Genomic DNA, 14410 nt, shown 5'->3' on the forward strand with positions numbered 1-14410 from the left:
AGCTCTTCCCGTTCACAGTGCTGTATCCCATATTTGAAAGTTGCTAGGAGAGCAGATCTTGAATGTTCTTACCATGAAAAAGAAATGGTAATTATGTGATGCGATGCAGGTGTTCGCTAACGCTATGGTGGCAATCATTCTAAATTTACACAGTGCTAACATGTCAATTATATCTCAATAAAGCTTGAAAAAAACCTCAAAATTCTGTTCACGGTAGCTGAAGCACAGTAAAAACACACAAAGCTACATTTATGCTTAATGTGGCAAACTAAAGGCCCAGAGTTTCTGCTTCAAAGCGTCTACCTGACAACAGGCTGCCTGCCTTCTCCCCCGGCCTCTCACCACCTAGTACCACAGCGGTGGAGGAAACGGAAGACAGAGTATCGAGGGGGAACCTACTTGAGTTGCTGCAGGTTGGTCCGTAAAAGCCTGCTGGGGCGCTTACTTTCCAAGGTCCAGGCTCTAAGGAAGGCTGGGGACGGGATGACGAAATCAGAGGAGGACAAGGTCATGGCCTAGAAAAGAAACAAGACGTTTCTCCAATGGTGTGAAAAGCACTCCCGCAACATGTATTGTTTTGGATGAAACTGAAGCCCTACACAATGTCATCTGAGGGAAAGAGTATCTCGCATAATGATAAAATCTATCAAAAAAAAAAAAATCTCAGGGATATCGCTTGAATGAAATCAGTCCAGTTAACTGTTGTATTCCTCTCTAGGGAAACCAGCTTGTGGGATAAGTGAATTTTCTATTGAGCCATAAGCTCCTTTTAAATCATGTTTTAGAAAATGAAACTTAGAAATTAATTTCTATAACTCACAAGAGCTCCAATGAAAGCAAGGGGTTCATCATCCGCTTTCTTTACCGTTAACGTAGTTCTTCAGAGTTTCCTCAGTCAGTGAAAGAACTTGAATTTGAAATGTTTCGGAATCTTTGGAGGCAACTGCTAGGCCTCAACTTCTGCACTAATTTTGCAGGGGCTGAGAACTATTTATAGATTTAGGTTGTAGTATATAAAATGGCCAGTATTCATTTTTTATCTAAAAACAGCAATTTTGTATCTCTCAATCCAATATAAGACAAAAAAGTCTCCCCTCCTGTCCCTCATGGGAATAAGACCATTTGCTGCTTCTGAGGAAGGTTATTTCATACGCCGAGGACACAACAGGAAAGTCAAGATCAGGACACCCCAATTTTTTTTTTTAAGAGAAAGGGATGCCCAGTAACAGTAAGATGCTTCTTAAGCATTTTGTGTTGTTTTCAATCCAGCCTTTCCATTTGGACCGAATGCCCTTTCTCTACTAATGTTAATACAGAAGAAAATGATACAGTATCCAGTTTGACACCCTACCGTAAAGCTGATGTCTGGACCTGGGAGACAGATAACACGTCTTTTAACGGACAACACTTAACACATGGATCACGATGATACAAAAACAATGTAAATAAAGGGGTAAAGTGAATGCTTTACAGATGTTTCAATAAATCATGTTTCCTTACAGACATCAAAATGAACATAAGCTGCAAGTCACTGAGGACAAATTGAAATGAAAGCACACAGCATGCCTGTCAGAGTGGGGGGAAATGAAAGGCACAAGGCCAGTGGCAGAAACAAACACCAGGGGCCGTCTGAGCCATATGCGTGAGTCGCCTGTTGGGTACTTACCACTGAACATGGCATATAACACATGCCATATCAGAACAGACTGTAAGTGAGGCAAAAGGAAATAGAAGAAGATATTAATATCTCACTGGAAGAAGCCACGCCACCACTAACGTGCGCCACGGGAGCAAGTCTGACCTGGGACTTCAGCTCCAGCAAGGTGGCCTCTTCTGAGATCTCGAGGTCCCCCACGTGGCGGAGGGAAGCCTCTGCATACAGGTCACCTGGAGCGCCTACGAGGGACAGAGCTGGAGGTTAGAGAGGAGCTTTGCCGTGTGTTCGCTTCCTATTTCTGAAATACACGCCATGTTTTGATATTACAAACAGGGTTAGTATAGCTCCATTCAAGAAAGTATGAATCCGAGTTCCTCAAATTGGGTCCCTGGGGACCTGGGAAGGGAGGAGGCCACGCCTGGTACGCTGGCAGGGAGGGAGGATGCACAATGCACAACCGGGGCACAATGCCACGGTTCTCTCACTGCAGTGGGTTTGAGGAGTCTCACGCTTGTGATGTCCTCCTAGAATATTCTTCTCCACATTTTCTCCTTCCTCAGAGAGGACTTTACTGGTAGGATCCTCAGCCCTTACTATTTTACCTTCTTGTTTCTCTCGTGACACTTACCCCAACACGTTTTGTCTGTTTTCTTGTGTGTATGGCTTTCCTACTCTGTCTCCCCAAGACGATGGTCATTTTCCACAGAGGGCAGGCATTCTCCATCTATCCTGTTGGTCTTCCCAGTGTCTGGGATTGGTGGACGCCACATAGTAAATGGCCAGTAAATGTTTACTGACTAAAATTTCCTTGACAGTAAGAAGGACTTTCTACATTTGTTTTAAAAAGGCAAAACCAAAATGTTCTCTTATCTAAAACTCTAGATACAAAAGTTGGTAACTAAATTTAAAACTCATTTTTGCTTTGTTGATTGCTGGGCACAGTGCTAATACACAGTAAGATATCAGATTAAGTAAATTAAGTAAAAAAGCTCTTTGTGAGTGGTTCTTCTGTCTTAAGTACACCATGAGCTGATGCCACCAGAAGATACTTTTAGGAAACTCTCAGGAACGAAAACATATTTCCCATATATTGTGATATAGAAGGACTATCAAAAAATGAACTATTTTGGGGCGCCTGGGTGGTTGAGCATCCGACCGGCTCAGATCATGATGTCACGGTTCCGGAGTTCGAGCCCTGAGTTGGGTGCTGTGCTGACAGCTTGCAGTCTGGAGCCTGCTTCAGATTCTGGGCCCCCCCCCGCCCCTCCCCCACTCGTATTCCATCTCTCTCAAAAATAAACATTCAAAAAAAACCTTTTTTCTTTACTTTCATGGAGAAAGACACTGCTTTTTAAGTTTGTATCCAATTCTCTATGTAATTAATATTCTACCACCAAAGCATTTTTAGAATTAGTGCATATGTAATATAACCCAAACAAACAAAAAAACTTAATGCCAATTTCAGAGGTAATTCAACATGAAGTATTTTATTGCTCCTTACGTATAATCCTGACTTCAGAGTAAGGAGACAACAACGTGACTCATCTGTGTTCATTTCAGTACTGAGGCTTTAAAAGGTAAAAAGAAATATTAAGTGTGTAATACCTCAAGGCACTAGAACCGCTAAATAATGAAGTAAAACACAACAAAAGGAAAAAAATATGTAAAGAGTTGGTCCTACCATAAATATATTCTTTATTTAGCTACAAGGAAAACTAACTTGTGTTTTCTCTGTAATGAAGTGAAAATCTTTTTACGACACATTCCAGCTCTCTGCTAGTGACTTCTTGCTCATCACGATGTGCGCGCTCAATTCTGTCCATGGAGAACAACTTAGAGTAAAACAGCGTTCGCACTCGGGCTTCTCAGAAGTCAGAGGTGAGGGGCAGGGACCTGGCGGGGGAGTCAGGAAGGAGGGAGCCGGCAGGAAGGAGGGAGTCAGGAAGGAGGGAGTGGTCTCTGCCGTGGGGGCTGCAGAGGAGCCCCTGCGGGGACTAAAGACTCAGTGTCCCAATCTGTTACAATAAATGGGCTAAATTCATGAGGATCTTGTGGGGTGAAAACATCTGATACACTGATTAATAAGGATAATAAGAGCCGGCACTTTACAGGGTTACAAAGCACTGCAGGAAAATAGGACAGTGTTATCGTGGCATGGGTTATGGAATAAACAGGTTTCGATTTTCAGCCTTACGCTGAAGACACACACTTCCTTTGTCACTTTACTTTTCTTTAGGACACACTGGCTGCCACTGTTCTGTTCTCACCTTGGGTGGAAGTAGCTGTCCAGACCCCACTTGGAGAAGGGGTACCGTCCACCTGGTCCTGATGACTCTTCCAATGACCGGAGGGACCCCCAGGCTGGTACCACCAGATGGGCACCTTCAGGAAACCCTGAAGAATGGAGCATTTCTAACTTCTGTGACGTACATGCATGGAGTGAATTTCTACTTCCACAGAGAGAAATATCTTGATAACAGAAAACGTTCCTGAATGTATTACTTTTCTTTTTAGATTACTAACTGCCATACGCTACATCTGTTTATTGTTTTTACAATCAAAAGTTTAAGATCGGGGCTCTTGGGTGGCTCAGTTGGTTAAGCACCAGACTCTTGATTTAGGCTCAGGTCGTGATCTTGTGGTTTGTGAGATCGGGCCCTGCGTCAGGCTCTGTGCCATCAGCGCAGAGCCTGCTTGCAATTCTCTCTCTTCCTTGCCCCTCTCCTGCTCTCTCCCAAAAAAAAAAAAAAAAAAAAAAAAAGTTTAAAGTCATAAAAATTAGTCTTTGGGATGGATGACTGGGATCCAGTGTTCTTTGCTTAGAAGTATCTTAGTAGATACACTTACTTGTAGTATCTTACCACAATAAATGACAAGTATAAACAAGATAACAAAATATTTAACAGAATAAACTGTACAAATATTTTCAGGCATTGTAAGAGCTCCACTAGTACAATGCACCTGTTAGAAGCAGTTTTCACTCATTAAAATTCCTAAAGGAACTTTATAAAGAAGGAAGAACCTACTGCTCTAAGTTGGGATTCCTATATACAAACTACAGGAAATAAAGCTGATATATTAGCCCACGTACACAAAGCCACAGATGCAAACTGTTTACGGTGGCAAAAACCACAAACCGGTTACATTATGGTAGGCCATAACCTTTGACAAAGTGATTTCAGTTCTAGGAACTTATCCCGTAGATACATGCGTGCAAATGGCACATATGTGATATTTTTTGCAGTGTTATTTGTATCAACAAGAGACTGGAAACCACCTAAAACCTTGAAAAGAGACTGGTTGGATAAACCACGGTACGTCCACACAATGGACTATATTACACAGCCATCAAACAATGAAATAGCTCTATGTATACTAACGTAACATATATATGGAGATAAAATATTCATGAAGAAAGGGAGGTACAGAAAAAGAATTGCATATGATCTTTTGCGTAAAGAAAAACATGCATGTACACAAACATGTATGTATGTGCTACGTATATACACATACACACGTGTGTGCATATGTGTACATTAAAAAGTATATACTTCTGGAAGGATACAGTGGAAACTGGTTGCCTACAGAGGGAGGGCACTGAGCAGCTGGAGGGCAGGAGGGATGCTTACTTTTCCTGGCCCCGCTTTTTATACACTTTAAATTTTGTATTATGAATATTACCCATTAAAAAGTTCACTTTAAAGGTCATGGAATAAAACAGAATTCTAAGAAGTGATGCAGAAGAATAAGGTGTGTGCTGATATGAGATCCTCAAGATATAGTAAGTGAATAAAAACAAAAACCAAGTGTAAAACAATGCAAAGAATACGACCCCCTTCACGTAAACGTTAGAAGGGAACACACATATCCTTCTGTAACATTCTGCATACAAACAGGCATCAGTTTTTTCTTGGAAGGATATGCAAGGGAAAGTAAATTCATTCTCTCTCTGGGGAGAAAAATATGGGAAAACCTTTTTCATTTTATGGCCTTCCATGGTATTTGAATTTTCTCATCATAACCAAATGGTTATCTCAGTGCTGGAATCTGGGATCATTTTTTTTTAACTTTTGCCTTTACATGTGTCCACATTAAAAATAACCAAATAGGGGCGCCTGGGTGGCTTGGTCGGTTAAGCGTCCGACTTCAGCTCAGGTCATGATCTCACGGTCCGTGAGTTCGAGCCCTGCGTCGGGCTCTGTGCTGACAGCTCAGAGCCTGGAGCCTGTTTCGGATTCTGTGTCTCCCTCTCTCTCTGCTCCTCCCCTGTTCATGCTCTGTCTCTCTCTGTCTCAAAAAAATAAATAAACGTTAAAAAAAAATTAAAAAAACAAAAAAACAAATAATGGTCTTAAAAAGCGGTAATACGGGGGCACCTGGGTGGCTCAGTCAGTTGAGCATCTGACTTTGGCTCAGGTCACGATCTCACGGTTTGTGAGTTCAAGGCCCACCTGGGGCTCGCTGCTGTCAGTGCAGAGCCCGCCTCAGATTCTCTGTCCTCCTCTCTCTGCCCCTCCACTTGCACTAACATTAAAAAAAAAAAAAAGTGGTAACATGCAGTGTTTATTTAAGAGCTCTCAGATGTGGCTGATTAGGGATGTCAATGTGGTGCAGCTTTCTGGGAAAACAACGTGGCAAGATACAGACAGTGTCTAGTCTGTAAAAGTTCGTACCTTCTGACTTGCTGATTTTGACTCTGGAACAATTTTTTTTTTTTTTTAATTTTTTTTTTTTTTCAACGTTTATTTTTGGGACAGAGAGAGACAGAGCATGAACGGGGGAGGGGCAGAGAGAGAGAGAGACACAGAATCGGAAACAGGCTCCGGGCTCTGAGCCATCAGCCCAGAGCCTGACGCGGGGCTCGAACTCCCGGACCGCGAGATCGCGACCTGGCTGAAGTCGGACGCTTAACCGACCGCGCCACCCAGGCACCCCAACTCTGGAACAATTTTAAGGAGGATTTGTATTTAAGTATTAAAAAATTTAAAACGGGAATATATATGAATTAAACCATGGTAAGGCATACACTGGCTATGATGATTATTTTTGGATGTTGTAGTCAGGTTAAAAAATGAAATATGAGAAGTAGGAAATAACATTGTATACAAACTGATTTTATAAGAGGGAAATCTATAAAGATGTAGAATCTGGCAGCTGTCTGATTAGAGAACTTACCCCAAATCTTATCATTCTCTTCACGATGGGTCGTATTTCCCCACGATGAGAATATGCCATCTTTGTAATCTGAAAGCAGTAACTGTGATTTATAAAATGTCAATTCAGAAGCGAAATCTTACCGGAAGAGGAAGTTTTCCTTCAATTAAAAGCAAGGTATCTCCAGAACATATCGTAAGTTCTTTCAGGGATGCGTCCTGGGGAAAGAAATTCCTTTATGAGTTCTGACAGCAACAGAGATTAGGTTCTTTTCTTTACACCAGATGCCTCTACTACCCATTCAAGAAAGAAAGAAACAGTAAGGCAGCTATGGGGGAAGACAGGAAATAAACTGAGACTGTAAAACAGCGTATCATTACGTATTAAATTATCGGGTATGAACCGGAGGTATCATAAAAGATTAGGGGAGGGGGGAGGTGGACAGAATGAGAAAGGATGAGAGCCTGAGCTACACAGGATGAAATTCTAGTTAAGCCTAAAGGATGGGTTTGATTTGGAAAAAGCTGGAGGAAACGAGAGAAGGAATTCTCCTGAGAAGAAAAGGGTTACGGTAGAGGTTATGTCAAGAATCCAAGAAGAGCTGAGAGATGGGCCGACTAGAGTGTCAGTTGGAGAGGGAACTGATCGGAGGGCGGCGGGGGGTGGGGGGGGGGTGTCACAGGTGGAAGGGCTGTGAACTAGAAATAAAGGAGTTTTTAGGTGCTTTGAAAAAAGGCACTCAAGTTTTCTGAGAAGGGTGTTTAAAGACCAGTCTGGCTGCCACAGAACGACATACTGAAGTGGGGGACACCTGACTTGGGGAAGCCGGTTGGTGTAATTTAGGTAAGAGGCCAAAAAAGAAGAAAAAAACTTGGCCCAGGCAGCCAGTGGTGGGAAGAATCAGGAAGGAGTGGAGGAGTTGAGAGGTCTCCGAAGGCCAAGACCAAATACGGAGGAGGCAGGTAAGCAGGGGAGGCGCCACTGTGGGCTGAAGACACCAGGCTGGGAGACAGCAGGTCTGGGAGGAGGAGCCAGTCATGAGGACACGGAGATGGCTTTTAGACGAACCGATACCGATGTGGGAATTAACAGAGAAGAAAATGCAGAGACCACATGACCAGATACGCTCTCTGACATCCGAACCGTGTGTCCCCAAGATTCTCCGAGGTCCACTTCTTACTCTGGGCAGTCAGATTCCTGGCCAAGACTCAGAGGGGCCTCTCTGTGCAGACTCGCTCAGCCCTGCACAGCGAAGAGTATTCCGGTGGGAGGGCCCCAGTCCACCTGCTTGAGTCAACCTTCTGATGATGTTCAATGCCACCACCTGTTACTGAACAGAGGGCACGCAGAGGCAGACTGCGGGAAGAGTGGCTGGTCACAAATGCCTAAGCTTTCTCACAGAGCTTCGTCTTGGGGCTCCTTAGAGCCATGGTTTGATGCTACCTGAATCAGCAAGAAGACGGCTGACCAGATTCCAACTAGCCTGTGATAACACTGTTTCTAAGGCTACCGGAAGAGTCTGGATGGATCTTGAGATGCAGTTTTGATCAAAGCCTAAGTGACCGGCTGGGAAGATGAATTCTGCCATCGTTAACGTTCAGAGCAACGGAGATTAAAATATTCAGGTTTCCAAATTCAGAGTGTAGCTTCGCATTCTTTCACCGGCTCACATGTTTTCTGTTCTCTGAAGTTCTCTGTCTCTCAATGGGGAACTATTATTTCTAGGGACAAACTCTCTGAAGTCAAAAGAGGACTAACACAGCTGTTAGAAACATTCCCACGAGGCTGAGATTTTCCCTCTGTGTCAAAAGCCCACAGTAAAGAAGTAAAAGTAGACCCAGGTACAGATTTTTGTGTCCTAAAAAAAACGATTAAAGTTTTCTCTCAAATGTATTCATGAGGGGGGTAGGTGTCCTGCATGAAACACAAAATAAACAATCATTTTAAAGAACAAAATGTGTAGAAATAGTCTTACTTCTTCACATAAAGGCTCTCCCGCTTCATAGCACCAATCCATTTTCCGTAAATGCCATGTGTCTCCTGTGAAGGAATCAAAATCAGTATGAAAAAAAATGATGAGTATATTTTAAGAGTTTGTCAATGATGTCCCTTTTGGATAAATGAATATCAAATGAGATTTGGTCTACTAACTACTAACTAACTTTTAAAGTAAATGATCTCTTCCAGCCATGAAAAAAATTAAGTTGTTCCTCCAATCTGGTTAATTTGCTCTCCATCCCACTAAGATCTGCATACTTGTGAACAGAAATAACGCTTGCTGTGATTACATGATATTTACATTATACCTGTATTATTTACATGTCCACACCCATCACACACAAGTACACATAGATGTACACGTATACCCAAGTACAGAATCTCTTCTAAAATCATTATGAAGTTGTTTTATTTCATGGTCTTGGTTGAAAGTATATGCTCGTGTCTCTTAGCAACTGATAACATGCACAAACTATTCCCATCCAGTTATCAGTTAATCTAACAAAAAAAGTGTTTTTGAAATAGAATTTTAATGAAGTTGTTGTAAATGAACACTTAAAAATGTAAAATATTCTTTAATTAGATTACTGGCTCTCGATATGCTTCCTATATTGAGATGAAATGGGAAATTCTTTGAGGAGGAGAGGGAAGCTGAATAGAGCAAGAGCTGGAAATCCTGGTTATGAAAAAACAAACAAACGCACCAGCCATGTCTTGTGAAGAGTGAGCCACGCCACCCACCCAGAGAAGCTGCAGCCAAAGGAAGAAACCTGGATCTCCTACTTCACCTGCACAGGCCACAGGTTTGAGTCCTTACAATACTGTTCTTTGCAGACCCTCTCCTGCCATTAGTTCTAGGTTTAAATACCGTAAGAATTACAGCAATATTTAACTTGATCTAAGTGTGTTTTAAAAACAATAAGCAAACACCACCAGGAAGCTGAAAGTGAACACCATTACTTCCAAGCATAACCTGGAAGGAAGAACTCGGGTTCTGTGGGCAGAGAGGCCCAGCTACTTGCCATGTGACTCTGAGTAAACCCTGCAGCCAGTCTCAGCCTCTGTCACCGGTGAGACGGGAACAGGCACTGTTCCTGCACAGGAGTGTAAGCTCCGAGGACAGGGCCCCTTGTGCAGGCCCGTCAGCTTGCCTCCCGGCTACCGGAACCACAGGTTACCCTCCAGTGAAGTCTGAGGACCACAAATGCTCGAAGAGCTGCGTGATGCCCCTGTGAGCTGGCTCGCGTGATTCCACCCAGGTACCTACTTCAAAGATTTATTTTCTTCATTTGTATTACATTCCCTAGTCTCTAGCACAAAAATCCTGGCATGAAGCACAATGCGCTGAAATTCTGAATCCATGACGTTAAAAAGAAAAAGAAAAAAAAAAAACCCATCAGTGAGCAGCCTGGGTAATTCTGGAGGGCATAAATCCTAACTGTGCCAGTGTCTGCTAACCCACAGCCAGACTTCTTCGAGCTTGCAAATATGAACCAGGAGACTTCACTATGTACACACAGAGGTGTAAAGTGTAACAGACCTGGCCCAAAAATGTCTGAAAAGCTTCATTAGGCTTGCAGGTAATTTATTCTAAGGATATAGATAAGACTGCATCATCGTGGTCTGTAACTTACCTGGTAGGCCTGACTTCTCCAGCATGAGCTTTAAACACTGTTAAAAAAAAACACACACACACAGACACACATAGAAAAACCATGTTCATTAGTTTTCTGTTTTTGAGTTACAGTACTGTGAGAGATACCCCTTTTGGACTCTGGGCCTATTTTATGACATTTAATAATTCCCGAAGAGATCAGGATGTACATAGCCACGGAGAGGATTTAAGCAAGCTCTGCTTCCTAAGAGCTGGAGCAAACCCAGGAGGGAAAAAACAAGTTCCTGGTGTTTGCATCTGAGACTTAGATGCACCCAGGTCTATAGTGTGACCTTCTGCTTGTGAGGACCAACACCACGGTTTTGACTGGATAGGATTAGACTGATTTCACAGATACACATTGAACTGAATCTTACAAAGAGAGATTAGTCTTTATGTAGCACTCAAGAAATACCACTGGCCATCTATAAACTCACAGAGAAAGATCTGTGCAGGTGGCGACCCCACAGCACAACACAATAAGCGAGATGTGATTAACACAAGTTTAAATAATAATAAAAAATAGAAACTCCCAACTTCCTGACGGAAAAAACATTCTCAAATTAACTGAGAACAAAAGAGTAGATAAAACGTGATTTATACTACACCAGAGTGGAAGGAAGAATAAGGAATAAAAAAAAAGACCAAAGGATCAAAATATCCATTAACAGGGGAACATTTAAATAAGCTATAAGAGGGGCGCCTGGGTGGCGCAGTCGGTTAAGCGTCCGACTTCAGCCAGGTCCTGATCTCGCGGTCCGTGAGTTCGAGTCCCGCGTCAGGCTCTGGGCTGATGGCTCAGAGCCTGGAGCCTGTTTCCGATTCTGTGTCTCCCTCTCTCTCTGCCCCTCCCCCGTTCATGCTCTGTCTCTCTCTGTCCCCAAAAAAATAAATAAACATTGAAAAAAAAAATAAAATAAATAAATAAATAAATAAATAAATAAATAAGCTATAAGAGGTCTTAAAACAGCTAAAAGGATACAGGAGATTTATATGCACTGGTCTTAAAAGATCTTTAAAATATCTGAAGTGAAAATTCTAGTATAATACATGCAGCGTGATCCCATTTATGATGTAAAAGAAACCATGCGAAGAAGCCCAGCCCCTCGTCTGTACATACACACACACACACACACACACCTCCCCATGTTGGTCCGTGCATGTCCAAAGTCTGGAAGGACACACATTCACGGGTGTGGTCAGATCACACCTTCCCAAGACAATGGTGACTTCTGAGGGACCAGCACAGGCTGGTGACCAAGGAGGATCTTTAGCACTGCCCAACCCGCCCCCAGGGAATCCCGGAGTAGCTGTAGGACTAAAAATAACAAAGACTGTTTAGAAAAAGAGGACAATGAGAACACATCACATTAACACACAGGGAATGGGGCGAAGCTGCAAAACACACTGAGGTCTTCACAACAGGCATTATTTAAGAAACACAAACAGGGACGCCTGGGGGCTCAGAGTCTTGATTTCAGCTCAGGTCATGATCCCACGACCCTGCACCCTTGCACCCTGAGCGTGCAGCTTGCCTGCTAGTCTCTCTCCCTCTCTCTCTGCCTCTCCCCAACCCACGTGTGCTGTTGTAAGGGTTAAATTGTAGTGTAGGGCTAATGCTTAGCTTGAAAAATAACTGCTTTGTGTTGACACTGAAGGTTAAGAGATAACAGCCTTGCTTTGCTCTGGTAAACTACCCCTCATACTCTTGTAAATTAGGCTTCACCAATTAAGGAAACAAAACTTCAAAGAAAAGAGCATCAGAGGCAGGGTCAAGGAGATCCACTGGTTGCAACTTAGAGGCAGAAAGTCTAAAGTAAACTCCTCATTAGGCAACTGTTTCTAACTCATCTGGAAACTGTTTCTTTGTTCTGTTCCCAGGTGATGATAAAACGATGTGATCGGTTATAAAAACTCTGTACCCCAGCTGTTCGGGGCCACACTCTTATCAAGAGTGTTGGTCCCGATCGGTCGGCCTTGCCTCTCATTGTAATAAACTTTGTTGTGACTGTCACTGGTGCCCGTAGCATTCTGTTTCAGGAGTCGTGTGGATGCAACACTGTGTGCACACTAAAAAAAAAACACCAAAAAGCAAAAAAACCAAAACAAAACAAAAAACCACCAAACAAACAAAAACACAAACAGCTAGACATCCACCTTAGCTGTGTTCTAAGGAGGGGAATGGCCGATGTAAAGGCCGTGTTGGGGAACAGCATGGAGGCCAATGTGGCTGAGCAGAGTGAACACTCAGGGCCTCTGGCCGTGGCTCTGAATGAGACAGGGAAGCACAGAAGAGCTTTGAGTACAGTAAAGGGATCACTCAACTCCTCTGTAGGAACAGACCCTGAGAACTGCAAGGCTGGAAAGACAAAGATCCATCAGGAAGCGGTTGGAATAATCCAGATGAGAGCTGACCAAGGTGTGGCAGTGGAAGGAATGAGAGAGATGTAGCCAGATCCTAGAAAATTTTGATGGTAGAACCAAAAAGACTTCCTGAAGACCCGGATGTGAAATAAAGAAAAGAATCAAGGACGACTCCAAGGTGTTTGGCGTAAGCAAGGAGAAAAATGGAGTCGCTACCATCAACCGACAGAAGCTGGAATTGTGAGTGAGGCCAGGAGACAGGTGAGAGGACAGGTGTACAGAGCAGGGGTGTGGTGATCTGGGATGACGGTCAGACAAGCAGGGAGCAGCTGGATACCCAAGCATGGAGCTCTGGGGCGAGGTCCAGTCTAGGAACTGAGTGCTGGGATGCTGACGAGGGGAAAAAAGAGCATAAAGCAAACTGTGAAGGGGTAGGCCTGTGAGGCGAAGGAACTCCTGACGACTTGTGGTCTCTTGAGGCCAGTGACAAAAGTGTTTCAAGGAACAGAGTCACCGGGGCGCCTGGGGGGCTCAGTCAGTTAAGCGTCCGACTCTTGATTTCCGCTCAGGTCACGGTCTCAAGGTTTGTGAAATCGAGCCCCACACCAGGTTCTATGCTGAGCATGGAGCCTGCTTGGGAATCTCTCTCTGTCCTTCCCCTGCTCGTGCTCTCAGAATAAACAAACATTAAAGAAAAAACAGGAACAGAGAGGCATCAATCATGTCAAAACGCCATGGAGAGCAGGAAGATGACAAGTGAGAACCGCTTCCGGGCACAGCAACACAGAGGGAAGGAGTCTGCCTGCAGCGGGTTCAAGAGAGCGGAAAGATAGGCACATCACATTATGCACATCACATCGCTACTTTGGAAAGTTCTGTGGTTTCTTTTCTTTGGAGTTAAAAAGAACCAAAAAGCTACAGGGCAAATGAAAAACCAGGAAAATATTTACAGCAGGTAACAAAAGGTAACAAAAAATGTTCTGCCACGGACAATTTCAAACACGTGCAGGGGTGGTAAACACGAACCGCCCACACCCAGCCCCCCCCCCCCCCATCTCCATGCCTGCCCTGGCCTGGCTGGTGTGTCCATGTTCCCCTCAGGTTCTTTGAAGCGAGAATGTCAGCCATCGTATCATTTATTAATGATACTCATTAATAAATGTACTCATCTCTAAAAGATGAACATTCTTAAAAAAAAAAACGTGAACCGAGAACAATTATGACATCTGAAAAACTTAGGAATTCCTTAATAACAAACACCCAGTTGGTGTTCACATTCCCCCGTTTTTTCATTTTTTTCAGTAATAAGCTCTATGCCCAACGTGGGGCAAGAGCTCATGACCCTGAGATCAGGAGTCGCGTGCTCCACCGACAGCCAGCAGAGGCGTCCCTAATTCCCTGAGTTTCTCTTAAACTGGGACTAAGTTTTAGTCGTTTGCCCTTGCTCCCCCTAAGTCTCCCGAGTCCCTTTTAACCTCATCCTGCCACCGGTGTCATGAAGAGGAGTTTTCCACCTTGGGACTGTGCAGATGGTAGCCCTGCGGTGCGGGAACACATCCCTCTGTCCCCTTATTCCTTATACA

The 14410-nt window shown here is 43.6% G+C and overlaps 1 protein-coding gene across 1 annotated transcript in view; it reads right to left on the reverse strand.

Moving 5' to 3' along the window:
- The window catches only part of USP40 (ubiquitin specific peptidase 40), an 89362-nt gene that overhangs the window by 13829 nt on the left and 61123 nt on the right, over positions 1-14410 (reverse strand). Inside the window, 6 exon segments of the mRNA XM_030323726.1 lie at positions 400-515; positions 1802-1896; positions 3925-4051; positions 6955-7029; positions 8787-8851; positions 10444-10480. Coding sequence (XP_030179586.1) covers positions 400-515; positions 1802-1896; positions 3925-4051; positions 6955-7029; positions 8787-8851; positions 10444-10480 — 515 coding nt within the window.

The sequence above is a fragment of the Lynx canadensis genome, chromosome C1 (assembly GCF_007474595.2).
Source record: "Lynx canadensis isolate LIC74 chromosome C1, mLynCan4.pri.v2, whole genome shotgun sequence".
NCBI lineage: Eukaryota > Metazoa > Chordata > Mammalia > Carnivora > Felidae > Lynx > Lynx canadensis.